Genomic DNA, 26808 nt, shown 5'->3' with positions numbered 1-26808 from the left:
CTTCATAGAGAAAAGCTTAGTCCCCAAGTTATGATTTTGTGTACAATCATCAATGATTATTAAGGGAAACAAAAAGTTGGAAACTTAATATGAGAATTAAATGCTTTTTTTAATTTTGGAGTTACCAAAAATCAAGCAATTGATAAGAACAAAACATTATAACATATTCTTTGCAAAAAATATTCACATTAACATTTTACTAATACAATTTCAGATAAGTTCAAATCTGATGCTTCTTTAATTTCATATTTCTTAGCATTTTATTGTTTGACCTTTACAAATCTTTTCACATTACAAATTTATTCGTTCAACTTTAAATACTGAGTTCATTAGTTTTCTTAACTTAAAAGATATATATATATATATATATAATATAAAACCTTAAACTTTCAATTTTGTGTTTTGGTAAGTTGTGAATTTAAATTTTATTTGATGTTTCCAAAAGCAAATATATGCTTCAGAGACAATTATTTCTAAACATTGATTTTGATTTTGAGAATATGTGTCAAAATAATACAAATTTTCTCAAAATAACATTTTTATGTTTTTTTTTTCTTTATCAAAATTTTGAATTTAAATTATAGAAGGTAGAACTATATTAAATACATATATATTTTTTTAAAAAAAAATCTATAAATGAGTGTAATGTTGTAAGATAAATATTTTTTTCAAATTAAACATGTTTATAAATTAATGGTTTATAAATATATATAGTTGCTTACACATTTAAAACAATTTCTTAGCTTATAATTCAATGTTTTTGAGTTCATTACGTATCACTAAAAACGCATATATGAAAATATGTAACAATTTCATTTTTGTGTCTAAATAATGGGTATATTTTTAGATTTTGTCTCTAATAGATCTTTGTCTATATATATTCAACAAATTTCTACATAATTTACGATTTGATTAGACATAAGTTTCAATTTGATATCTAACTTTTTTTAGTATAAGGTGGAAGTCAGTGTAAAAACAGAAGGAAAAATAGATTTGATTTAACTCATAGATTACAAAAACTATCTAAAATGATTGTGAAAGGAGTTTAGTTTTGAATAACTTCATGGAGACTTTAAAAGTAGATTTGACCTAAGAAAAACAAGTAGTGTGAATGAATAGAGTAAAGATGTGTTGTTTCACACCTATCCTTTTGGAGATAAAGGGGGCCATTGTTGTGTATTGACCAATGATCAAAGCTTCAACAACAGAAATAGGTTAGCCCTTTGAATTTGAGTAGGTGAGTCTAAATGAGATCAAATGCTATACTTTCAAAACCATCGATTCAACTAAGAAAACAAAACGTTTACTTTTTGAAATCATAGAGGACATTTGGGACAAAAGAGTTGGTTATATAATTGAGTTATATGATAGTTTGTGTTTTAGATGTAGAATTAATATTATAATTTGGATTATAATAATATATGTTTAGGGGTAAACTATTTTAATTTGAGAAGAAAATAAAAAATACAATAGCGAAGAATTAAAAAAATGATGAATGCAAAATTAGTAAAAACGTATAACTAATTGAAAACTTTTAAATAATAGTTATTGTAGCAAGTGGTGGTAATTATAATCTTAGAATAGTTTGTACCCTAACCAAAATGATAAGAAATCAAATATAAATTACATGAAACGAAGAAAAAGAAGAGAAATCATGTAAGCGTCCTCTTTGGCTATTAAAATTGCCACACAATTTGGAGTCAATACAGGATCTTAGAAGGATACAAGTACGAACATCATCAACTATAGAACTATAAAAGATTAATACCACAACTTGGAACAATGGATTGTCTCTGAGTTTTCTACACATACAGGAAATCCCAAGTTGCGAAACGTGTTAGAAAAATATTAGTTGATGGCGATATGTTGTCGACAATATGGACATTCTCCACAAGTTCTAATCCATCGGTCCAGGCAAGGATGGTGAAATTTGTGCTCACAAGGTAAATGGATGAGCTTGTCTCCATCTGTGAAACTCTCTAGACATATACTACAGTCTGTTGATGTTATTGTCATCACGCCGTCGTTGATGATATGATCTGTATTGATAAAAACCTCAAGTTGTAAGCGGTTGATTGCATCCTGTGAAAGACCAGGGGGCCTCTTGCTAGGTACAGCTACTAACCGCATCCTGTCAGCATCGACGAGGGATATCCTCTGTGATCGACTTGTCGTGGTTTCTGGATTTCCATTTGATGCTTCAACAAGAGCGTTTCTGATGAATAAACTTATTCGGTTAGCAATACACGACAGAGCTGGGATCTATTCTAGTAACAATTTATCTTTAAAAGTCTTAGACAGAGTTTGTAGAAACTCTACGAGTTTGTTGGAATTGGATCCTATTTCATGAGTACACAATAGAAACCAAATCCCTATCGACAAAAGAAAATCATACAAGTAGATTCATATACCACAGCATATGCTTACGAGCATTCTTTTAAGTATTCAAAATCAACTTTGATTATATAAAAATCAAGTTTAAACGTGTGAAATCAAATAATCAATTGATTTTTAAACTTTGAATGACTAAAGACATGTTTTAGAGTGATTATAAACATAAGAAAAGTGTTTCTAACAATTGTAAGATCGCTTCCAAATATGCCGTTAAATCTAGACAAATAGCAAGGAACATTCTAGTTGAAGTCAGAAATGTTTTCTGAATAGTAATGTGAAAAACAAGGAAATGACAATAGGAACTGACCTGGTCGTCGGTGACGAGGCACCCCTCAATCTCTCGAGAAGCCTTTCTCTAGCAAGTAAAACAGATCCTGGCAATCTGGAATCCCCACTTAACCCAGACCTCAAGCTATTCTGAGTATTTCCATTGATATTATTTCTAGAAGCAACGCTCGTAGCTGAGTCAGACTGTGCAGGTGATCGATCAACGGAAAGCTACAACGAAAACATAGTGTTAATGCCTCCAAACTAATTGAAGTTAAAATTCAGACAGAGATGACAACCCAGATAAAAAAAAGAACAATAATAATAAAGAAAAGCATTCTTAATTGTAACCAAATTATGTTTCCATGAACACATACCAATTAAATCATAGTTTAATAGCAAAGTAGCATTTAGAAGCTAATAAAACTTGAAAAGTTATATCCATCGTCACTCTCAGTACCAAGTTGACTTATTCTGGTTCTAATTATTTCACGGCAATGGAAAACAGAATGATCACTGAAGAATAACAATAATCAAATCAATAGCTTGGCAGCTAGAGATCAATTTAATAACCATTTGGTTTCTGAAAAACTGTCCCTGTTTTCAAACGATTTCTTTCCAATAGTTTTCATCTTGCCTAATTTTAAAAACAAAACAAGCTTCTAAAAATTATTCCTTTAAGCCCGGATATTGAAAACATAAACAAAATAAAGAAATCCATACTTGGAACTTGGAAGCAACAAGCTTAATTTTCAAAACCAAAAAATTAAACGGTTATCAATAGAGTCGTTTGTTGGATCAATCCATAGTTAAGTGCAATTATTCTTAGGGCATGAACCAAGTAAAACCATACCAACAACCTAAGCTGATAAATTAGGGCAAATATGATATTTTCAACATATTCCCAACAGGTTCTACAGTTTAGAAGAAATTTTAAGTCGGAAACGCTTAAAAATTTCCCAATCAAAACAAGTTATAAACAGTTCTTCCAAATCCAACTATTCTCAACCGGTTAATATATACTTCATCCAAGTAAAAAAAATTGTCAAATAACATAAACCCAGAATCTGGCAAAATTTGTTTAATCCTTCTTACAGGGTTAAAAAACCGAGGAGATTGACGACGTTCTTGCAACGAGGAACGCCGGAAATCGCCACAGGAGTTCAAGTCGCGGCGGTGATTGCCATTGTGACCATGATGACGACGTTGATACTGAAGATGCCGATCGGGAGGCTCAGAATCAAGGCCCAAGTCAGAGTCAGTGCGACCAAATCTATACCTCCGACAATAAAACAGCTCCGAAGCGCTCGTCATGCACAAACTCAGCCGGTTGTAGGATTGTTTAGGATTGTTTTCACTCAAAACGAAGGCGAATGAAGGAAAAATGAAAAGGGTTTGAAACTGGGAAGAAATGGAGTCGAAATTTCGAAGAAATGTGGATGGAAGTTGAAGGTAATGGAGAGGAGATTTGCTTAGTTACTTGAAATAAAAAGTGGACGTGGATTGGATTGGAAATGAAGAACTCAATGGATGAATTAGTTCTTATCTTTATAGCTTTTGTCTTTTATTGATTTGGTTTGTAATAATTTGTGAGCTTAGAGGTAAGATGTGATGTCCATTTGGTTGTATTGAGTATTGGGGGAATTTATGGGTTAAATTAGGTTGGAACCTTAGTTTAGTTTAATTGTAATTCTCTCTCTCTCTCTCTTTTTTTTTTTTAGAAATTGAATTGTTGGATCTCTATTTTTATAATTATAATTGTTGTACTAAAAATAGCTATTTTAAAGAAGAAATTGTGTGGAATTTTGTACTTTCTCTATAAAATATCATTAAAATTTAAGAAATTCTATTTTATGACAAACAAATATCTCTAGTCGGTTCAAAGTTTTTCCTAGTCGAGATGAAGAAAGAAGTGAAATCTGGGTGTTTTTCTGTTAAGATGAAGGAAGAAGTGAAATCCTAGGGCTAATCTAGATGTTTTTCGACCCGGATGAAGGAAGAAGTGAAATCTCAGGGTTAATCTTGGTGTTTTTCGACCGAGATGAAAGAAGAAGTGAAATCTCGAACTAATCTTGGTGCTTCTCAAACAAGATGAGTTTTCGGACTACTCCTGATGTTTGTCCGAACAAGATGGAAGGTAGAGAAGTTAAGAAGCCTAGAACTCGGACTATCTCGAGGCTGAGTTCAATCGAGATTGAAAATTATTAATAAAATTATTATAATTATTCAAGTGGAGGGCCGGGAGCTAACGTGGGCCCATTGAGCTAGGCTAAGGGTTTTTTTTAATAATATATATATTTATACATTTTTAATATTTTAAAATTATGGTTTCGTCAGTGATGATATAAATTCTACACGGTTGGTTTGGTTTTTCAAAAGTCTCTTCCTTAAACCTACCGTCGACCGTTTTTTCATAAAAACCAACCATTAAGTGTCAGTTCGTTTTGTTTTGGTCATTCAGATCGATTTTTGGATCCCGATGCTCACCTGTGTAAGCAAGCGTAAGTCAAGTAAAATAGTACAACTCTTTTAATTCATTAAATTGACATGGTTACTAAATTATTTATAAATTATACATAATTCTTAAATGTTAACGTTATAACAAGCAATGAATGGAGAGAATATAAAAATTACTCTAAAAAAGTCCAATCAAACACGTCATGGTGGCATTTAGCTATCACACATAGACCACATGTTCTAAATTGTGTGAGATATTTCAAAAGATAATTTGCAATAACCCATTATATATACTCTTCTAAGTTCTAAATAAAGATAAGTAAACAACAATGATGGGTTTGAAGAAAAAACAATAATTAGAGGTTACTAAAAGAATATGTCATTCACCAAAACATACTCTATTGTTTTCCCTTTGTTTTGTTTATTATTATCTTTTTATTTTTAAACTTCAACTTGTGGTCACATTTAAGATTTTATATTATATGATAACTATTTGATTTTTCCTTTAAAAAAATATTATATTTGTTTTCTCACCATTTCTTTAACCTACTTTGTTTTTAATCTTTGTTCTAAACATGTTTGAATTATTTTTCAATTTGGCCATGTTGAAATCGTTTTGTGTTACTACTTCGTTAAAGTCATTTGATCGGTAAGACGGTATAGTAACACATGGTTATCAATGTCATAATAGCATTGGTAAAAAAAACAAAAAAAAAAAAACTAAATTTATGGGATGCTTCGAATCATGATGAATTTACGTAGACCTAAATAATCTTGCACTGGCTCGAACTTGGCCATTTCTCTCGACTAGACCAGTTAGCGATCTTGGCTTTTCTACTTCATTTTCTGGGGGCGGTTGGGTTGATTTTTGTTATGATTTCTTTTGTTGTCTTTCTTTTAACTTTTTTGTTTTTGGGTAAAGAAACCAAAGCAAAACAAATTGATGATTGAAAAGATTTTTTTGTTGATTGGAAGAATATGATGCAAATTGGAAGGGAATTTTTTATTAGTGGAGATTTGGTAGAAAAAACCGTAGATTTGGTAAGATAGATCATTACAATAAAAAACAAATGCAAATTGACGTATTGATTTGTTAATAAAACTTGATTATCTTTACACCAATTTTAATTACAAAATTAGTAAATGTCCATAGTGTTTAGGGTTTATAGATGTTTAAACTTTCGAATTATTATTTATTCGTTTCATTATTTGATATTTTACCTATATGTATAAACTAATTTACATTATTTTAATGTCACTTTGGGTCTCTCTTGTCAACAAAAGCTCACAAGCAATACACTGTCAAGCCATTAACACATTCTTCATTGGCCCATTGACAACCTTCTTTCCTAAGAAGGCTCAATCTCGACCCCTAAAAATAGAGGCAAATCAAGACGTCGAAGAGGTATCCTTATCAGGGTTCAAGTCATCAACATCATCAGAATCCCGAAACCAACAAAGTCGAGGGAAGGAAGCTGCATTTTCAGGGATGTCTTTCATGACCCACTCATGGCCTTGAGGAAAGTAAATTCCAGTGCGAGGATGAGGCACCCAAGTCGATGAGTTATAGGGCAATGACTCGGTTTCTGTCTCATCATCTTTTTTATTTAGGGCTTGTTGGCTTGTGGAATCAATTACAAGACCCCGAAATTGCCATTTCAATTGCTTCATTTTCCTGTCATATAGTCAAATTAATTGAATGCTAATTAATTTAATTTAATTTAAATTGATAAATGCCTCTACATATTTGTGAAGCACTTAATAAGCTGAAACCTCACACAATACTTTTTCATAAAACACTATTTTCAACTCTTAAAATCAATTTTGAGTGGAAACTAAACTTTCATCCTAACAAAAAATTCCCTTTTAGTAATCCTCAAAAGCACTATGAGTCAAATAAAAAATAACCTAATCATTCTTGAAATGGTGAAATGAAATCATAAACTGAACTGTGTTTGAAAAAGCAGCAGCAAAGAGGGGAAGAAAAGTTGAACTTTCTCATCCACCTTCTTTTTCCAACCACTTTCTCATAGAGTACTTTTTCTTTCCACAACTTTACGACAGTGGACGATGTTTGATAGATCGTTGGGGACACAAACTAGAAGTCAATGGAGTACGTTATTATAGTCTCATCTATGTTTGGACACCAAATATAGTGACGATATATATGGATCGAATCTATTTTAACTAATATCATATACAAACACAAGCATGTTTAAACATAACAAAGGACATGTTTAAACAATTAGGAAGTCAATTCAAACGGACTTTTAAGAATATGGGAATCAAACCATGAAAAAGGGGAAAGATGAATTTACCTAAGAAAGAGTGGATTTGCTTGCAGAGGCATACGAGTTCTTCCCATGTAATTATAATCAACCAAATAATTTTGAAGGAAAATTATGAAAAGGAGCAAAGAAAAAAGTCTGAGAAGTTTCTTAATGCAAAATTCCAATTTATAGGGTTTATGAGAAATGTATTGTTGAAGGACACCTGAGTAGTACTTCTTCATTCTACTCCTCTTCTGTCCCTATCATTAGAATAATAATCTTTTGCCCAAATCCAATGAAAATCATTTCATTTTTCTTTTAAAAGCAAATAATTAAATAAAAATAAATAAAGTTTATATATATATATATATAAAGAAAAAGGGTTTATAGAAGAGGGGAAGAAAATTTTCAAAAAAGGGGATGGGAATGGGTTCTTGTAATGTGTGGCTTTAAAACTTTGATTTAATGTCATCTAATTCTTTGGATGCCTTTATAATATAAATGTGTTAAATTGGGGTTTTGTTTATTCTTCTTGTTTGTGTCACCAAAAGAAGAAGAAAAAAACCCTTTGTTTTCTTTATATGAAGGTTATTTGTGTTATTTTATATGATGAATAAAACGTTGTTTCGAGACATATGCTTTTGAATTGGTTCGATTTTAGCTTCTACTTTCGAAAAATTGTATTGATTTTCAATCTCCTAATCACTACTATATTTACATTAATGCTTTTAAATTCGTTCAATCTCGTAATTACTATTATATTTGTATTTCGATTAAGTTTTCTTTTAACATAATAAAAAAAATTTAAAATCTAATTTCAAAGTTGATAGTACAAACATTATGTTAGTTAAGTTATGTTCATTTTAACTATATGCTATTTAAATTATGCTTATTGTTGTGAGGTAAGGAGGAAGAAAGAAAAGTTATGCTACTTATTATGACGTTAGTATGGAAGATAAAAAGATAGTAATTAAGAATTGATTCTTGAAGACATTATTATCCCTTAATTATGACATTCAAAATGGCACGTAGAAAGGCATTTAAGCACTCTAAGGTCACGTCCATGACCTTAATTCATCCTCCCCTTACTTCATTTTCAAGAATAATCCAATTGCCATAAAAATCTTTTTAAACCATATTCTCTTCTCCAAAATTAGGATTAAATTAATTAGGATTATTTCTTGAAAAGTGGTTTTCAAAAACAACTGAAGGAGCAAGGACTAATTGGAGAAGAATGATGCAAAATTGGTCCATTATTTGTTCCTGATTAGGGTTTACAATATCAAGGGGATTAGGAAAGGGGGAGCTGTGTCTGTTTATTGGCTTCTAACACATAGGGTTCTTTATGGCTAAATTGTTCAACGTTTGTTCTCTATGATGGCTTCTAAGAATCATGCTTCTTTTCTATTACTTCATAAATTTACGATTATTGCATTGCAAATTTCTCTACTGTGTGTTTGTTCATTTAGTCTACTGTCATTGATTATTAATTGCATGTAATTAAGCTTAGTCTTTACTCGAGAGATCAGAGGGGTGAGTTTTTGTTGGATTCATTTGAGCTTTTGAATCATAATCAAATCTATGCCTATACAAGAGTGATCATTTTTTTTTTTTTGTTATGAGAATGGGAAATAGATGTGATTGTAATGTTGCTGTGTCTAATTAGTTGATTGCATGCATGCAAGTGAGATTGGAAATATTGGATATTAGAATGGATTGAACTCATTAATGACCAATACAGAAAGTTTCATAATTGAATCGATATTTTAGAGTATGCTCGTAACGGAGTCTATTAATTGATTAGGTTTACTTGAATTATGGTCTATTACCCTATACAAAATCATTCTCCGTTCTTCCTATAAATACATTATTATAGCCTCGTAACGACTGTTTCTACAATCTATCGTTTTTCATCTCTAGATTTTTTTCGTGTAGATTTTCCTCTTCTCCAAATTATAAAGTAACTACTATTGTCATTTTCATTGTGTTTTTTTTCATTTGAAGTTTGGTATCAACGGTTAAGTTGATATGTGAGAAAGACAACATTCTACTTTTCTATTCCAAAATGAAGGAAAATCAAAACCAAGTTGAACGTTTTCTCAATCTAATTCTTTCGTAAAATCCATTTATCCATATAACTTCACATGAGGTAACTTGATCTTAATTTTTATCTTGAACTTTTAGCTTAATTAATTCTTCTCCAATCTACCGTTATCCATCTCTAACTTTAACGGTGTAGAACTTTTTTTTAATCTATAGGTTATCTCTTCCCCAAATTACAAATTTATCATTACTGTCACGTGAAAGTTTAGATACACCATTTTCATAGAAAAATACCCATGCACATCTACCAAAATGTTCAATTGAAACCTATCATGTGACAATTTTTTGTTCTTCTTTATATAAGTAACGAGAGAGATGTATAGAGCTTAACATGAACCTTCGTACTATCCTTTTTCATATCCAAAACTTTGCATCAATAGTATCAAATTGTTATAAGTTGAGAATTTTTATTTTTCTAGAAACTCAAACAAACATAAACATGCTTGAACTTTGCATAACATACAAACATATACAAAAGAGGTAAGAGATGTACTATCCACATCTTCCATACTCAAACCATCAACTCATTTAACCAAATATGAATGATTATATGAAAATTTTGTAAAAATGGCAAAGTTGATAAAAGCATTTACAATATAATATAAAGTTTTAGTATGTTTTATAAATATTTTAATTAATTTTGAAAATGTAATAATTATATTTTAAAAAATGATTAAATATATATATAAGAAAATGATTAGTCATTCCACGTTTGGGTCCCACTTCTGAGGCAAAAACTTGACTGTCCAAAACCCTCTCTTCTCAGTTCTCAGTGTGTTCTCTAAGTTCACCGGTTCCGGGCAAACAAGAAAGCTATTTTTGTTAGTTATGTTAACGGTGGTGGGTACCCACCGCCTCCCCACCACCACCATTCACGCGGCGGAGCTGTTTCTCACTAACCCACCAATCAAAACCCAACACCCACATTGCTCTCTGTTTTGTAATCTGTTCTGCTCTTAAAAAGTTTTTTTCTTTCCTTCTTTCTGATTTCTCTATTTTTCCTTCTTTTCTTTTCTTTTGACTTGACTGATCGATCTCTTTGAGTCAGATTCCTCTTCAATTCCCACTGTCTACTCTTTTTCTTTTCTCTTTTCATCGTTTTTACCTCTATTTCTCTTCTGGGGTTTTCCTTTATTTCTCTGTTTTTTGCTTTCTTCTCTCTCTTTATGGCTTCCTTTCCTCTTTTCCTTCTTTTTCTCCTTCTGGGTCTCTCTCTTTCGCCTGTAATTTCCACTAATTCTGAAGGTAAAGTTTGAATCTAATTGAATGGCTGTGAACTGTTTGATTTTTGCCACTATGGGCTTCCCCTCCTCCCTCCTTGAGTTCTTTTTCTTGTTCATGTTTTGGTTGATCTTCTGGTTTCAGGAAATGCTTTGCATGCTTTGAGGAGAAGACTGTCTGATCCCACCAATGTGCTGCAGAGTTGGGACCCTACGCTGGTTAATCCTTGCACTTGGTTTCATGTTACCTGTGATTCTGATAACCATGTGATCCGCTTGTGAGATTCTTCCCATTCGATTTTTCTTTTTCTTTTGTGTTTGCTTATGGGTTTTTTTATGATTTCCTGTAACATGGAACTTTGTTGAAATTGAACATGTTTTTCTCTACGTTTCCAGGGATTTGGGAAATTCAAACATTTCTGGGACTTTGGGGCCTGAAATTGGCGACCTCCAACACCTCCAATATCTGTACTGCTCTATGTCATTATCATTTTGAGAATTATTTATATATTTATATATTTCTTTTATTTGAGCTCTGCCATTTTTGATATCTCATAAAATTTCTTTGTGAGCTGACTTGTTATCACCCCTATAAAAATTTGAGATGCACGTAAACTGAAGAAACTAACAGAAAAAGTATAATATTTGGGTTCTATGGTAAGATCTGTGAACATGTTAGGATTTCTTGAACACGATGGGTCTAATATGTGCTGGATTGCATAGCTAGACAGGTTATGGGGTTGTTTCTCTGAGAATTTCATCCAAAAGAAAAAAAAGAAAATTACAGTTTTTGTTGTACTTATTTTTTCATTCACTTCAACTTATGTATGATAAGGTATTGAATCCTTTATAAGTTAGACATTCTATGGCTTAAAGAACAGAAAACCCTCTGATTTGCTTAAGAGTTCCTCTTTCATTTGTTTCCCAATCAACGAACTAAATTGGGTTAATTAGCTTGAGATCTTAGCTTCTTTATGGCAAGTCAATGGTTTTGGTATACTTAGCAGCACTACTAACTTTTGTCTTTGTTTTTCATGCCCTGCAGGGAACTCTACAGGAATGGGTTAAGTGGGAAAATTCCTACAGAGCTTGGTAATTTAAAAAACCTCGTAAGCATGGATTTGTATGAGAACAAATTTGAAGGAAAAATTCCGAAATCTTTTGCCAAGCTCGAGTCACTCAGATTTCTGTAAGAAATTTTAACATTGTTGAGGAGAAGTTTTGCTCAACTTTCTGAACTATGTATCTAATCGGGTTCAGTTTGTGTAAACAGACGGATGAACAACAACAAGTTAACAGGATCGATCCCAAGGGAGCTTGCATCACTCTCTAAACTCAAAATTTTGTATGTTTGGTTTAGAAACAGCTGCTTTGCTTTCTCTTGTATTGCCCTCTCTCTTCATTTTATGGAAAACTAACGTTTTCTCTTAACTTTTCCTGAAGTGATGTCTCAAACAATGATCTCTGTGGAACAATTCCAGTTGATGGCCCCTTCGCTACTTTCTCAATGGAAAGGTGAGTCTCTTTTGATTTGTGTTTTGCTCTGAACACACTATATGAAATAAACTACTTCGTAACTAAGATCATTGATGTCATTTGTTTTTATATATTATATGCATATTCAGATTTGTACTAATTTACCTATGTGTAAGAATGTCAAATTCTTTTCTGGCATAATTTGTGAACTTAAATACTTGAAGCACTGGTCGGACACATATTACTCACAAATGTTGTTATTTATTTAGAGTAGGTTAGGTATCTAGATACAGAAAACACAAACACAATTATGTATTGCAATATCAAGAGAAGTTACAATATAGCAATAGCCCTTTAAGAGGGTTAGCTCTCTCCTAAAGTCCCTCAATGGAAACTCTCTAATATGATTCACACCCATAAGGTCCCTAACACCCTCTATTTATATTGAAAACACCCTAGCATATTATCACTATGCCCTTCTACGATTCTTTCCCATGTATCCCTTAATTAACTTTCACAAAGTACTATTATCATTTTGTCCTACAAATATTTAACACATGCCAAGTTTTGAACTCCTGAGTTTGTGTAATTAGTACCTTACTCGTGTCTATTGTGATAACAAGTATCTGTTGGAGTATTTGAAATGTCTCCTATGAGTATCCATGTTACATTGGTCATAGTCATTATTCTTGATCGCCTTTTTAAATGTTTGTTTTAGTTGAAAATTTCTAGCCACTACTTCCCTTTTTTTCTTGCTTGTCACCATAATCAATCAACCTGGAATCTCATAATACACGCCCAACTGACCTTGATCGATCAGTTAACTGTACTTTTCTTTACTGCAGCTATGTAAACAACAAGCTGAGTGGCCCGGAGTTGCAAGGACTTGTTCCATATGACTTTGGATGCTGAACTGAGCTCTAGCTCATTGATCTGATTCAAAATAGCATGGCAGGGACTTATCAGGTTTACGTTGAAACTATTGTTCCTGTGGTAATTTCACTGCATGTATTGAAAAATATAGGAAGCAAAATAAAAATGTATAAGTTTCAATTCTCATTGAGAACTAACGAGACTCAGTTCTATTATATAGTCGTCCAACTTTGCTATTTCTTTTTTCCCATTTGTTGGGATGAAAGAATAAGCTCAATATTAGTAATAGTTCACTCTTCAAGCTTACAAGTTAAAATACCCCTGCAGAAATGGGAAGTCTGGCAGTTACATTACAGCCATCTAAATTCATATTTCAGTTTTCAATACTTTCTTCCTTTACAAATTATATATAATTTAAAAATTGTACGATGAGACTTGATTTCAGTCTGCCATATCATATTGCTTCCATCTTTTATAATAGGGGTTTTTGTATGGATGTCGTTAAACTTTTATGAATATAATTTGGACCCATTTTTAAAAGAATAAGGTTTTCTAAACTTTTGGCCCTTCACCTTCTAGCTCACCTTCTCTCTTTTGATCTAATTCTAACTCACTTGTTGGCTCTTCTTTAATCCATGCGCTCTTGACCTCTGCACTTCATTTGGTGTGTGAAAAAACCCTCATTTGTTGTCGCTAACCCATCTTCTATCTTCGGAGGAAGAAGAAACAACTATGTTTCTTGTCACTGTTGTCATTGTCAGAGATGAAATAGGACAGAAGGACAACAGGAGTGTTGTCGTTGTTGGAGATTATATAGAAAAGGAATATGAAGATGGCAGGATGAGTGATTTAGAAAAAAATGGAAATATTTTAAAAAGTTTGAAAACGGTTATATATTCTATATAGGTACAAGAAACTTTTATGAAATATAGAGGTATAAAATTATTTTATGCCTATTATGATCACATAAGATATTACAGTAAGTATATAAATGTAATAAACTACGTCATTCATCCCACTAGAGACATGTGAATTTGACAAAATTGGAGAAAACCTTTCAACTGATTTAAAAACATCTTTTGAACTCAACTGAAGGGTTTGTTTGGATTGATATTTCAAATGCTAAAGAAAATTTGTAATTGAAAAAAAAGATTCCAATCGCCTTAAGCTTTATTGAATTCTAATTAAGATGGTAATATTGCAGAGAACTAACCCTTTCTTTCGTGTTACAACCGTTGACATCAAGTCAACCTTTCAAAAGAATATAGAAACAATTTGTACATAAATATGTTTACATAATAACAATGCAACTTCAATATTTCATCAATCAAGCACATTGTCTTCTCAGAACATTGCAGAAGTGAAATTTCCCTTCCGAGAAAGCTTTGAAACAGCATGGCCAGCATAGGTTGATTGCGTTGAAATCAGGTAATCTATGGATGTTATTGCTGGGCTATATTCGAAGATGAAGATTCTGAAAGAAGCCGAACCTCTGCCTCGTTGGGAACTTCTTGCTGCTGTTGTGATTCAACCAGCCTATCTTCCACATCAGGAAGAGTAGTATCTTCTGGCTGTTCTGAAATAAATTTAACCCATCTTCTATTCTTTGCTTGCAAAAGAGTAGGGTATAGAAGAAACCCCACGGCAATAATAATTCCACTTATTAAGAATGTTTTTGCAGAAGCTAAACACATGACGAGAAAAAGCAGGGCAGCAGGTGGGAAGCAAAGCAATGTGACACCAAATGTTTGCAAGGGAACTTTGTAGGGTCTATTGAGATCTGGCTTTCTTATTCTTAGTTTAATAAAGGCAGCAAACTCTAAAAGCATTCCTATAGCGTATAGGAAGTTCAGAAACTCAAGTATTTCTTGGAAACTCATCCATGAAAGGAAGATAACTCCTAAGGCAGAGCACAGAATGCTGAAGGTGGGTGTCCCATATTTGGATCTGCAAAGTGAAGGAACGGTAGTTCGATAAGATCAACTTTTGCATCCACAATGAGCCAGTAAATCAAATGGGTCAAAATGCTGGAAGAGTTTAGGAAGCGCTTGGTTTAGGGTTTAAGTCTGAGACCGAAAAGTTTGAGTTTGTATAGATCTGGGAGTTGAAGATGACATAGGTACTAGAAAGGTACCTAACTTTGAATTAAGTTAGAGTTTAATCCCTATGATTTCAAAAGCTAGAATTTAGTCTCGATAAAACCTCTTAAGTAGTCCCTATAGTTCGATAAAATCATTTTATGTCCTCACTTAAGGGATTATTTGTGAAGGTTTTTATCGAACAATAGGGACAGAATTCTAAAGATATACCAGGGAATCAAGTCTAACTTTTACCGAACCATACATACCAAATTTGAATTTGACCTTGAATTAGTATATGGGATTAACAAAAATGTATCTTATAAACTTTGAGCCATACGAACCCATCTTGGAAGCTAAAAATACCACTATGAGTCTTATAGTTTAACTGAATCTACTTTCACACTAACAATCTTTTGCAATCATCCTCTTTTATGGCAATGAGTTGTATCAACGTCGACTTATTACTAAAGTGTATATTGTTATCCGTCCGACCTATTTAAGCTACCTTCGATTATGTAAAAGTGGTGATTTAAACCTTCAACCTCCCGAAAGATTGCTATTTTGAACCACTACTACCGATTCGAGCTACAAAATTGCAACCAATACAAATGGAAGGAAACAGAAAAGGAACCACTAACCTTGAAGCAAACACAGAAGGAAGCATTCCCATCTCACTCATTCCAAGCAGTTGATATGCATCACTGCTCATTTCAGCCTCAAACAACCCCATGTTAGACATAGCAGCAGCAGCTTGAATCCACCACTTCAGCCAAACCCCACCAATCAAAGCCCCAACCTCTGCAAAATACCCATCACTCCATTCACTTGAATCTGTTTCCAAGGCACCAGTCCCAGCTAGAAGAGGAATCAAATAAAAGGAAACCACCAAAACCACAGCTCCAAACATAGCTTTAGGGAAAGTTTTACTAGGATTTTCAACCTCCCCTGCTAAAGTACTTGCTTTATCCCAATAGTTCAAATTCCAAAACATACTATTGAAATAGCCCCTCCAATTTACCTTACTATACTCTACAACTAACCACTTTTTGGGGCTTATTCTAGGAATTGAAAGAAGGGTCATCACCACAAAGGGGCAAAGCGAGAACACAGCAAGAACAACAGCAGAAACCCCAACAATGTGGAGACCACGATAGTTTAAGTAAGTTAAAGAAGCAGTGATTCCTAATAAAGCTGGAATTCGAGCAAATATATGGTTAAAAACAGGAAACGAACGTTTCAAGTAATCAAGAAACAGAACAGGATACAAAGCATTATCCATTGCCCCACTGAACCATTTCCAAAACCCTTCTTGAAAACCCCAAAAAGGGCCAAAAGCAGCCGAAATCCAGATCACATAACCGCCATTTTGAGGGAAAATTGTGGCGAGCTCCGCCGTGACCAAAGCCTCCGGAATACTCCAAATAAATGGGAACACTAAAAAACCCAACAAAGCCAGAAGCGGACCTCCACCTGTGCTCACCGAATCCTCCACTCCAAAGGGTCCCCCAGAAACGTCATAGAAAATCAAAGCGATCAGAGGAAGAATCGTTAGTTTTTGAGTAATTTTAGCATCAACCCTTCTCTCGTCCCCCATAGACTCAGGGGAGAAGAGGGGTTGTTCTTAATAGGGAAGAAGCAGCAGAAATGAGATATGAAGAAGATCTAGTGGAAATTTGAAAGAAGTGAAGCTAAATCTGGGTCGATATGAATTAGCGAAAAGAGAGGAAGGAAAATATCTTTGGGCAATTGGGTGACTGCATGGGACCTGGCACAGAAAATTCAATTCGAAAATTGTTGATTGTTGGGATTTGTTTGACTTTGTCATCTGACGTGCTTCTTGTAAGATAAAAATGGAAAACGGAACCCACCACGTTTCTCCATTATCGTCGGGTAAGGAACAACTTGCTCTAAGTTTTTTCACTCTATTTCCTTTTCGGTCTATTAGTCCTTCACATCTGGAAAACGTTAAAACATAATATATAACATCACCTCAATCAACACTCACAAAACAACCAGTCTCAAATTCAAATCTTTTCATCTTTCATTCAATTTTCAACACTATCTCAATTTATTAATAAATTGTATAAAATTCATACAATAAATATTTAATAAGTTAACATGACATATTTTCCTTATATATATATTCTATAATAAATTGAGTTATGAATCTTATGATGATCATGAATGAGGTGGAGATGGCTCCTTTTATCTCCATCCTTAATAAATCTTACTTGTGATGTTTTGGAGTTATTGGTAGGGACTTGATTCTGAATGGAAAATTTTTCTATTTCATTTTTCTTAAAAAAGTTATTAACTTAAAATATTACTATACAGAATTTTTAATTAAATAGTTGGATTTTTCGATAAATGTTTTATATGATTACAAGGTCAATTAACTTTAAAGAGAAATTACTCTCAAATGTTGTTTGTCGAGACTCGCAGCAAACTCCAACGTTTGAGGTCATGGCCACCACCGTTGTATGAATCTCATTAAGCTTATCATGAACACCATTGATAACACTAATGCTTATCTTCTTGCTTGTTGCTCAACCCTATAAATTGCATCATAATACTTCTCTCAAGCGTTTGCCTTTATTGGATGCATCAATCAATCAATGCTTGCATGTCACCACTGCACTTTTGGTGTTAACAATCTACACTCTTCAACGATTGTGACACGTGTTCCCTAACCTAGTTCACCTCAATTATGTCCTAGTTCATATTTATTTTCCGACTCGATTTGTCGATCAAAAACTTAAGACTTTAACTTTTTTTTTTTTTTTATGCATGTATGTTCCTATATCGCCTCTAATTTTCCTTTAATTTGATCCTTAGTCAACCTATATGTGAGGTCTCTAACCTAATCTTAAGACGTTTGTTGATTCTTTCACCAATAGTTCCAGATTCCAACCACAACCAAAATTTTTTAAAACTAAATTGATAGTTTTTAAAATAGAATGAAACAAATAAACTCAAATTTAAATATGTTAAAAACCTAAAATAAACTAGATAGATAAATGAGCAATCATATTGTGTCAATATTCAAACGATTGCTTATATTATATTATATGATCGTTTAAATTTCATCAATCACGTACGAAAATCTAAACGATTAGTCGTCTATTTCACATAAATAGAGATAAACTCTATCACTATTTAAGATTGTATTGTACAATCGTTTAGAAAAAGATGATTTGTGCTCGTGTAGATGATTAATTGTGATCGAATATTTTTGTTATATATGATGTAAATATTTTCCTTTATATTTTTTAAAGGAATAAAAAACCCTAATTAAAAATTCACTTGAGAAAATATTGGATATGAAATGATTGCCAAAGGCTAGGGTTTCCTCTCAGCTCTTCCCTATAAATACTTAACTTCTTCTCTTTGGTTGGTTCTTCAAAAAAGCATTTGCCTCCTTATAGGATTTTCGTAGCCCTAACGAGCTTCTCTGATTTCCTTCTCGCAAGCAATCCAAACATGGGGCACTCGAACGTCTGGAATTCGCACCCTAAGAACTACGGCCCCGGCTCTCGCACCTGGTAACTTTTTTTCTTTTTACATGATTCCGATTTCATTTAGCTGATTTTTTCTATCAATCAATGATACAAGATTCCACCTTTTGCTTAAAACACATGGTTATTTACTTGTATTACTGGGTTGGAAGTTGGAATCTGGGTCTTCGTATTCTGATGGGGTGTTTTAAACTTGAGAGAAGCATCAGTTGTAATGTTGGTGAATCGTTAAGAAGTTCTTAGTAATTGGTCATGAATTCCTTATGTTGTCTGTTGCCATTGGTTGACCTAAAATGTAAGTTCAGTATGTTGAATCTGAATGTGGATGTTCAGTTGGATAATGAGATGAATTAAATGATTAATTAGATGTTTAGTTTTCATGATTGAGTTTAATGAGTTTAATGGAGGTTCCACGATTCGACTGTTTTCTGTCTAAGTTATGGTGGGTTGCAGTTGTAATGTTGATGAAGTGTTAAGAAGTTCTTAGTAATTGTTTATGAATCCCTATGTTGTTTATGGTATTGGTTGAATTAAAAAATGCAAGTTCAGTATTTGAACCTGAAACAGAATGTTCAATTGGATAATGAGATGAATTGAAGGATCGATAAGTTGTTGTATAAGTTTCCATGATTGAGTTTAATGAAGTCTTGTGTATATGGATACACTTGGTTGATTTAATATTTATTCAGAACTATGATTGGAAAACCCTTTTCTGCTTGAATTAAAATGCTCTCTGTATTTCTTGCATTTTCCTTTAGCCGGGTTTGCGGAAATCCTCATGGTTTGATCAGAAAGTATGGACTTATGTGCTGCAGACAGTGCTTCCGTAGCAACGCCAAGGAAATTGGATTCATCAAGGTGAAAATTTTACTTTTTATCTATCTGATCACTAATTATTTTGAACTATATCCACATCAAAGTTTTTTGATTGTCTTCTGAGTTCTGACCCCTTGTATCTCAACTCTTCTTGCAGTATCGCTAAATGGCCAATTTTTTGTCTCTCACTAGAGGTGTAACGGATGGATTATGTTAGCATCATTTTCATATATATATATAAGACAGAACCTTGAACTTCCATTTTATGTCCCTAGTTCTTTTTTTTTTTTTTTAACTTGAACCTTGAGTTGATTGTTGAACTTTAGGCCCCTATGGTGTTTTACTAATTTTGAAGATCTAAATTGATGTTTCTTCATTCGGTATCGTGCTCTCTTACCTCCTTTTCTTTTACTCCTGGTAACATCTCCCTATTAGTATGGATTAAAGTATATAGATCAAGTTAACCATCGTCCTTATCCTTTGGCCGACATGTCCAATGCCAATTCAAATAGAAGGTTTAAGTCACGGTGACTACGCACTTGGTATTTAATATTATAAAGAGTAACTATGATTATGATGGTTCAATAAATATATGGTAGAAATTATACTTCTAGCCATACCATTATAGTATAGGTCAGGCTTACACTCTACTACTGATAGGTTTGTCTACTATTATGGTACTTAAAAATGGTCCCATTAGACATTAATAAATGTTAAATTTGGTCTGAAATCTGGTCTGGTTTGAATTTATTAACTATGTTCTTTCTGGTGGTAGTTCAGGATTGTAATATTGGTCGCTAGGTTGAGATTATTCTGGAGGGTCGATATCATCTTGTTTTGCCGACATTTTGTATTGCAGGCAGTTGGATAAATTCCTCTTGCTGCATTATCATCTAGGCACAGTTGGGGGTGGCGTTTTGGTTTATCTAGTTTAGCCTTTGAACTGATATATGTTTGGTTTGATTTGTTTATAAGTTCGAACTTTTCAATCTAGCATTTGAAATTCTATGCCTTTTAGCAAAAAAAGTTTAATTTACTCAATTTTAAGTGAATTCATTTTTTTCCCTTCCTTTTAGCAAAGGTTCAACCTCAAACAAAGATTCAACAATTTGAGTACCCCAAAGAACCATGTTTTATCTCAGTTGGACTAACCCCCACATCATTCAGACCATTGACCCTTCAACATTGTTGCCAATATACTTGCAACCTTCTATGATTGGCTTCTTTAGGTGTTCTTTCAAAATCCAGTGTATGCCACCACGACAAAGAGACTCCCAACCATGTTGTGTCCATATTTAGTTTCCAATAACCTTCCTTGGAGGTATAGACTCTATTTATATGTTCATCCAAAATAAGGTTTAAGTGAGTTTGAAGGTTCTATCTAGTGGAACTCAAAGGCCAAGGCTAGAAGGAGGGCAAATTTTGACTATTACATTTATACTAATCAATTTTTCTGAAAGTCGAACTACTCTAAATAATGCTAGATTTTCATATTTTTAGGTTCTAATGAGTTTGACATGTGTAAGGGATAAATTGATATTTTTACTATAATGTATAAAATTCACAAAATACAAAATATATATATATATAGACTTTGAAATAACACTAATATAAATATACTATAAATAACAGAGATATTGGACATTTTTTTTACAATGATACTTTAAACTTTGATTAGAAAACTGCTTTTAACTAAAATACAATAATAAAGAACTAAAGTTCACTCCACAAAACACTATTTTTTTTTTCCTTTCCTAAGAGTGTGCCTATACATGCACTAAGTATAATATCATGTAATTTTATCAACAATCAATTGAACATTTACCAACATTAAAGAAACAATAAAAAAAATGTTAATAATAAATAAAATAATGGTGATACTAAATTGAAGAGACTATATATCCATTGTGTCTGTTACATTCTCATTCTTAACAAGCCAATGCTATGAGGGATTGAGAACATAATGATAAGTAGTTGAATTAAATGTTGGAAATAACACATTGAGCAAAGTTAGGAAAGAAAAGCAGTAGTAGTAATAATAATAATAATAATAAAAGACAAACTCACACCAACATTTACTCACCATTACTAATTCCAACTTTAAGATTTGTGTTCAAACTTCTACATTTATTTGTTCATTTCTTGGCCAAGTTGTTCCTCTAAAAATCTCTCATTTTTGGCACTATTTTCCTCTCCTACTCCTCTTTGCTTGCATTGAAAATGTACAGTTAAAACATGGCTTGGTGATGATGCTCATAAGCCATCAACAACTTGACCAATTTTGGGTCTCGAGTAGAAATGGATTTTGGAGTTTCTTTCCACATGAATTTGTGTTAAAGATTGGCACAAACTAATGGTCACTTTTGAATGGTTTTGCTTTTGCCCCTTTGGATTTGATTGATTGGAATTTGTGTAGTGCTAATATTTTCCCAAGTGTGTAAGGTGGGGAGAGGGTGTTACCCAAAACAAAACAAATCATATGTAATTGAAAGATGGGAGAAAACGAGAGAAAAGTCATATGTAATTCAAAATATATTTGTTAGTCATTCAACTTTAAACACTTATGAAATATTTCAGAGTGATGGGTTTGTTATTGTAATTCGTGAATCACAATAGTTATAGTTGATGTTCTCAAACTATGATGAGTTTGTTATATTGTAATTAGTGGATCATAGTACTTATACCATACTTATTAATACACGAACAACCTTCAACTATTTGAACTTTTTGAACCTCAAAGATGTTATTATTGAACAAGTATCAATGGTATGTGTTCATATACTAACAACAAGGATGTTTATGTATCTTTTGAAGTTAAGGGTATTTTCAAAACTAACAATAATGATTTTTTTTTGCTTTTTTTTTCTAAAGTTTAGAAGTAGTTTTGAAAATATTAAAAAAAAATTGAATGATTGAAACACATCCAACCAAGATGGGAAAAAGAAACAAATAGTTTCATGAACTTGCAAGGCATCCCATTGTTTGACAAAAATATTTAGCAGCCACATTAGAGTTACATTGACTTCTCCAAACCTTTCCTTTTAGAACAACTCCCCTAAATATCTCCAATCTTTAATTCTAAGAAAGTGTGGAAAATGTGTACCTATTAGTCTATATATATATATATATATATATACACTTTGTGTATACAAATAGACATCTAAGAAAATGATATCAAAATGATATCAAGGACATACATCCCTAAAAGGAGAGGGTACGCTTTTCTTACCAAACCCTAAAAAAACCCCACATCAAGACTTCTAAGTTTTCTTTAATAGATCAATTAAAGTACGGATATCAACTTACTTTGAGAGACATTGATTTTACGTCCAACTTAAGTCATTGAGAAACATGATCGCTCCTTCTTCATAAGATTAGGTTAAAATATGGATCAAAATGCTCTTCAAACGTTCATACGTGTTTCTAAACTATCATTAATTAGAGTAAATAATAAATGTGATGACTCACGGACACATAATCATTTCAAGTCTTCAATTATCATTTAAAATGGGTTATTTTAAATTTATATATACAAGAATTACTTATGTGGTTAGTTTTGAAACACGGTTTAAATAAACGTACATAATGCAAGTTAAATTTAGAGATAATGTTTTGTAATTTAGCTTTAAATTAAGAATATATATATATATATATATATATATATAATAAGAAGAATAAGTGTGTGTTGTGGGGTTGAAGAGGAAAATGGAAGCAATGTAGGAAAGGTACATAATAGAGACAAAGTAAATAAATTTATTTGAGTATTTAGGGTTATAATCACTTCTAAAACAAACAAACCCCAATGCCCTCAAACATTGTTAACAAACAAACCCATCACTCTTAGTGGTTGTAATATATTACTTTTGAACCAATTTTTATTTTATTGAGTATGTCTTAAGTCACATGGGAAGATATGACCATTTTTTTCTTCTCAAACTTCTTCTTCTTCTCTCTCTCTCTCATTAGGGTTTCTAATTAAACACTTCCTCTCTTTAATTAACTTTTCACATCCCTTCAATCAAATCTCAACCATTATTTTTCAATTCAGTGAATTTCGATTCCACAACAATTCAAGTTTTGATATGAATTCATAATTTTTTTCAACTAGCTAAGAGATCAATAATGATTGATTACTTTGAATGGTAGGTTTTTCGTTTATAATCAATTTGATTTTGTTTTGATTATATACATTTACGTATGTGGGTATAAAAATGTCTTTTAAACAAGTATATTAAAGAATGTGTTTTGTGTGTATATATATATATTATTATATTAAACACTTTGATTTTATATTAATTTGCATCTACCTATCTTTGAAAACGATATATGTAATATATATGTGTGTGTATATATATATATATAAAGATTATTTTTCTTTGAAATTTACAAAGAAGAGAAAATAAAAATGGTGTAAATTACAAGAAGATGCAAATAATTTATATGTTTTCATATAATAAATTGGAATAGATCAAACATATTTTTTTATATATAAATAAGAAACTGTTTTTCAAGAATAGAAAGAAAAAGAAACTAATAAATATTTTGTTAATTTTTCTATTTTTGAAAATTTTCCTAAATAAAAATCCACACAAATATCTAAGAAGACGATGAGGTTTATCATTTCATTTTTTTAAAAATAATAACTCAACTTGGAGTAAAACTTATATTAATCAAATTTGATTACTCCATCCATGCACATTATATATAAATGATAAAATCACTTAAAATATTTTTAAATATATAAAAAAATAGTCGAATGATTTTTTTTTTTTTTAATCTTTTTACTATATTTGTAAATAAATCGACCATTTTTCTTTACATGAAAACAACCCTTAAAAAATCTAAACTAAATTGGATGAGAAAAATATTATAACAACAAACTAGAAAACAATATATGATATAGATTTTGATTTATAGGCAATGTCCAAGCTTTAATTAATTCATTTAGTCTTCTTATATACACATATTATACTTCTAAAGTTAAAATACAACATGTAAAAAAAATAATAGTATTTGGAAATTAGAGATATCCGTCGTCGATCCATACAAAAACAAGTATTTAGTTCGATTGACACCTATAGGTAGATACCATCTTCAAAATTTTCAAAAAATTGTCAATAAATATTATGAAGTAACCCTAGTCGATATGACAGTCGGGAGAGGGAGGAATGAAATGGATGTGGCATCTCTCATTAGCTAGAAAAAGGCAAATGTAAAGAAAAAGAGGACTTTGTTTTTTAATAGGCTTAGCTTAGGTTGCAAAATTAAAAGGAAAATCACAACATTTTCTTTCTTATTGTACTTTTTCAATTCAAAACTTTGCTTTAAGCTCCCTTTATTCTTAATTCTCTCTTTAGATCTAATGTTTTTCTTCTTCTTCTTTTCTATACTCTTTTTCTAGAATATTAATTAATGTGGTAACTTTTAATTTGTGACATTTATGTATGTGTGTATATATATATAAGAATAATAATGTTATGAATTAATATGATCATTATAATTAGTGCTAAATATATCTCATCATCTCATTAATTTTCCACCTCTCAAATCATTGATGATATCATTAGGAGAAGGGAAACACAATGTGTGAGTGGATGCATATTTCATTATCCCTACCAAATTTTATACCCCTTTAATTATTTGGATTTTATTTTTAATGTTATGTTTCTTTCCTTTTGAAAAATAAAAACAAAATTTAGGGTTTGTTGGATTAAAATATTGGTTTATCACTTTAGAGTACGCTTAAAACTTGTTTTATTGGGTTGATATAGAGTTTTATTCCATAATAAACTGACTCGACTTATCAAATTGAAATTTGTTTGTCGGAAAAGGAGAAGGGTCGATCGAGGCCTGCTTTGGAAATTTTCAAATTGAGAATTTTCAAAATATATTTTTTAAGTGTTAAATCAGTCAATTGACCAATTGACTCTTACTCATCGATGTTGAAGTCGTTTGACATTTTACTAAACCGACTATGGTCGTTTCAGGGTCGATTTTATAAAAAAAAAACTAACTCCGACTGATTGATCTTCACCACTAATATTTAGACAGCTCTAAGATAATGGATGTATTGAAGTGCGCTTAGTTCAACGATAGTTGACATAAACTTTTTTTTATCATTGAGATGAAAGTTTGATTCCATTGTACTGGAAAAACTCTAAAATATATTATTGATTTTTATAAAGATAATTATCATAAATAATAAAACGGTTGGAAATAATTGCAAAGTTTTAGATCAATATCTAACGGTTGAAACTTTTCTATATTTTGTAGATAGTTTGATTCGATTTGTTATATATGAACGTGATCTTTTCACAATAACTGAAGGGTTTAAAAAGTGATGATGACTCGAAAACCCTAATCAATAAATCAACCTAAGAAACCAAATGTGTAGGCGTAAATAGAGTTATAAATTTAATTAAGTTGGTTGTGATAAATTAGAATTAATTTGAATAAATTGGATTTCTACATTGTTTGTTTGGTTTGCTAAGTCACATTTTTGGGTGTTAATAGGGCAATGTATAATAAAGTATCAAACCATATTGTGTCATTTTTTGCTCTCTAGTAAAGTGACACTCTACTTGTTAGGTGTAAAGGTGTAGTATTAATTAATTAGTTTATATGTTCTAAGTTATAACACATCGTATGGCATATATATATATATATATACACTGATTGATTATAAGTTAAAATATCGTTTTGATCCCTATATTTTAGAGTTTGTTCAATTTTAGTCCTTGTACTTTCAAATGTTCAACTTTAATCCTTAGACTTTCAGTAAATCTTAAATTTAGTCTTTAGTATTTTTTCTCATTAATACTTTCACTATTTTAAAAAATATATATATTCACATATTGTACTTTTTTGTATGAAAATTATTACGATTATTACTTCTAAATTAAAATTCACATACCAACAAGTGATATATTAACCTAACAATATTTTGAGTAAAGTTTATAATAAACGAATAATTCTTTGATTATCTTTCAACACACCAATCATAAAGATGAATAATCTAAGTTTCAACCTTACAAAGAAAACCGGGATTACTTATTCTACTAAGCTAAACTCAAATGATCATACCTTAACCGATTGACAAAACCTATTTTAAAAAAACAAATTAATTTTTTTTTGGTTAAATATAAATGTTGAAATCCCAAATACCAAAGTACCATATGAAGGACAATGTGTTAAATTTCTATTTCCAAGATTAATATATTTGGATTTAGCAATTTTTTATTTTTTCTAATAGAGCTTTATTAAAAAAAATATTAAAGAAAGTTTGGACTTTACAACGATAACCATCACATTCTTTTTTAAAGATATGAAACTACAA

At 31.6% G+C, this 26808-nt stretch overlaps 5 protein-coding genes across 5 annotated transcripts; 2 read left to right on the top strand and 3 right to left on the bottom strand.

Moving 5' to 3' along the window:
• Nucleotides 1-1619: 1619 nt before the first annotated feature.
• LOC101217568 (probable E3 ubiquitin-protein ligase RHY1A) lies at nucleotides 1620-4219 on the bottom strand. Its single transcript, XM_004136899.3, has 3 exons — nucleotides 3757-4219; nucleotides 2702-2892; nucleotides 1620-2215 (listed from the first exon to the last, which is right to left on the bottom strand). Exons 1-3 carry the CDS (start codon nucleotides 3973-3975, stop codon nucleotides 1849-1851), a joined length of 777 nt encoding a protein of 258 aa, XP_004136947.1. The 5' UTR covers nucleotides 3976-4219; the 3' UTR covers nucleotides 1620-1848.
• A 1992-nt stretch (nucleotides 4220-6211) lies between these two features.
• On the bottom strand, nucleotides 6212-7541 carry LOC105436102. Its single transcript, XM_011660579.2, has 2 exons — nucleotides 7437-7541; nucleotides 6212-6793 (listed from the first exon to the last, which is right to left on the bottom strand). Exons 1-2 carry the CDS (start codon nucleotides 7481-7483, stop codon nucleotides 6508-6510), a joined length of 333 nt encoding a protein of 110 aa, XP_011658881.1. The 5' UTR covers nucleotides 7484-7541; the 3' UTR covers nucleotides 6212-6507.
• A 2720-nt stretch (nucleotides 7542-10261) lies between these two features.
• LOC101217099 (leucine-rich repeat protein 2) lies at nucleotides 10262-13499 on the top strand. Its single transcript, XM_004136897.3, has 7 exons — nucleotides 10262-10736; nucleotides 10857-10989; nucleotides 11108-11179; nucleotides 11757-11900; nucleotides 11985-12056; nucleotides 12155-12226; nucleotides 13033-13499. The coding sequence occupies exons 1-7, from the start codon at nucleotides 10658-10660 to the stop codon at nucleotides 13097-13099; spliced, it is 639 nt and encodes a 212-aa protein (XP_004136945.1). The 5' UTR covers nucleotides 10262-10657; the 3' UTR covers nucleotides 13100-13499.
• A 700-nt stretch (nucleotides 13500-14199) lies between these two features.
• On the bottom strand, nucleotides 14200-17091 carry LOC101216631 (probable polyamine transporter At3g19553). The gene is made up of 2 exons (XM_004136895.3): nucleotides 15780-17091; nucleotides 14200-15007 (listed from the first exon to the last, which is right to left on the bottom strand). The coding sequence occupies exons 1-2, from the start codon at nucleotides 16733-16735 to the stop codon at nucleotides 14503-14505; spliced, it is 1461 nt and encodes a 486-aa protein (XP_004136943.1). The 5' UTR covers nucleotides 16736-17091; the 3' UTR covers nucleotides 14200-14502.
• Nucleotides 17092-18447: 1356 nt separating this feature from the next.
• LOC101216387 (40S ribosomal protein S29) lies at nucleotides 18448-19855 on the top strand. Its single transcript, XM_004136894.3, has 3 exons — nucleotides 18448-18683; nucleotides 19415-19514; nucleotides 19630-19855. Exons 1-3 carry the CDS (start codon nucleotides 18622-18624, stop codon nucleotides 19636-19638), a joined length of 171 nt encoding a protein of 56 aa, XP_004136942.1. The 5' UTR covers nucleotides 18448-18621; the 3' UTR covers nucleotides 19639-19855.
• Nucleotides 19856-26808: the final 6953 nt, after the last annotated feature.

Source organism: Cucumis sativus, chromosome 7 (assembly GCF_000004075.3).
Source record: "Cucumis sativus cultivar 9930 chromosome 7, Cucumber_9930_V3, whole genome shotgun sequence".
NCBI lineage: Eukaryota > Viridiplantae > Streptophyta > Magnoliopsida > Cucurbitales > Cucurbitaceae > Cucumis > Cucumis sativus.
The sequence above is the reverse complement of the archived record's forward strand: the minus strand, read 5'-3'. Positions and strand labels throughout refer to the sequence as shown.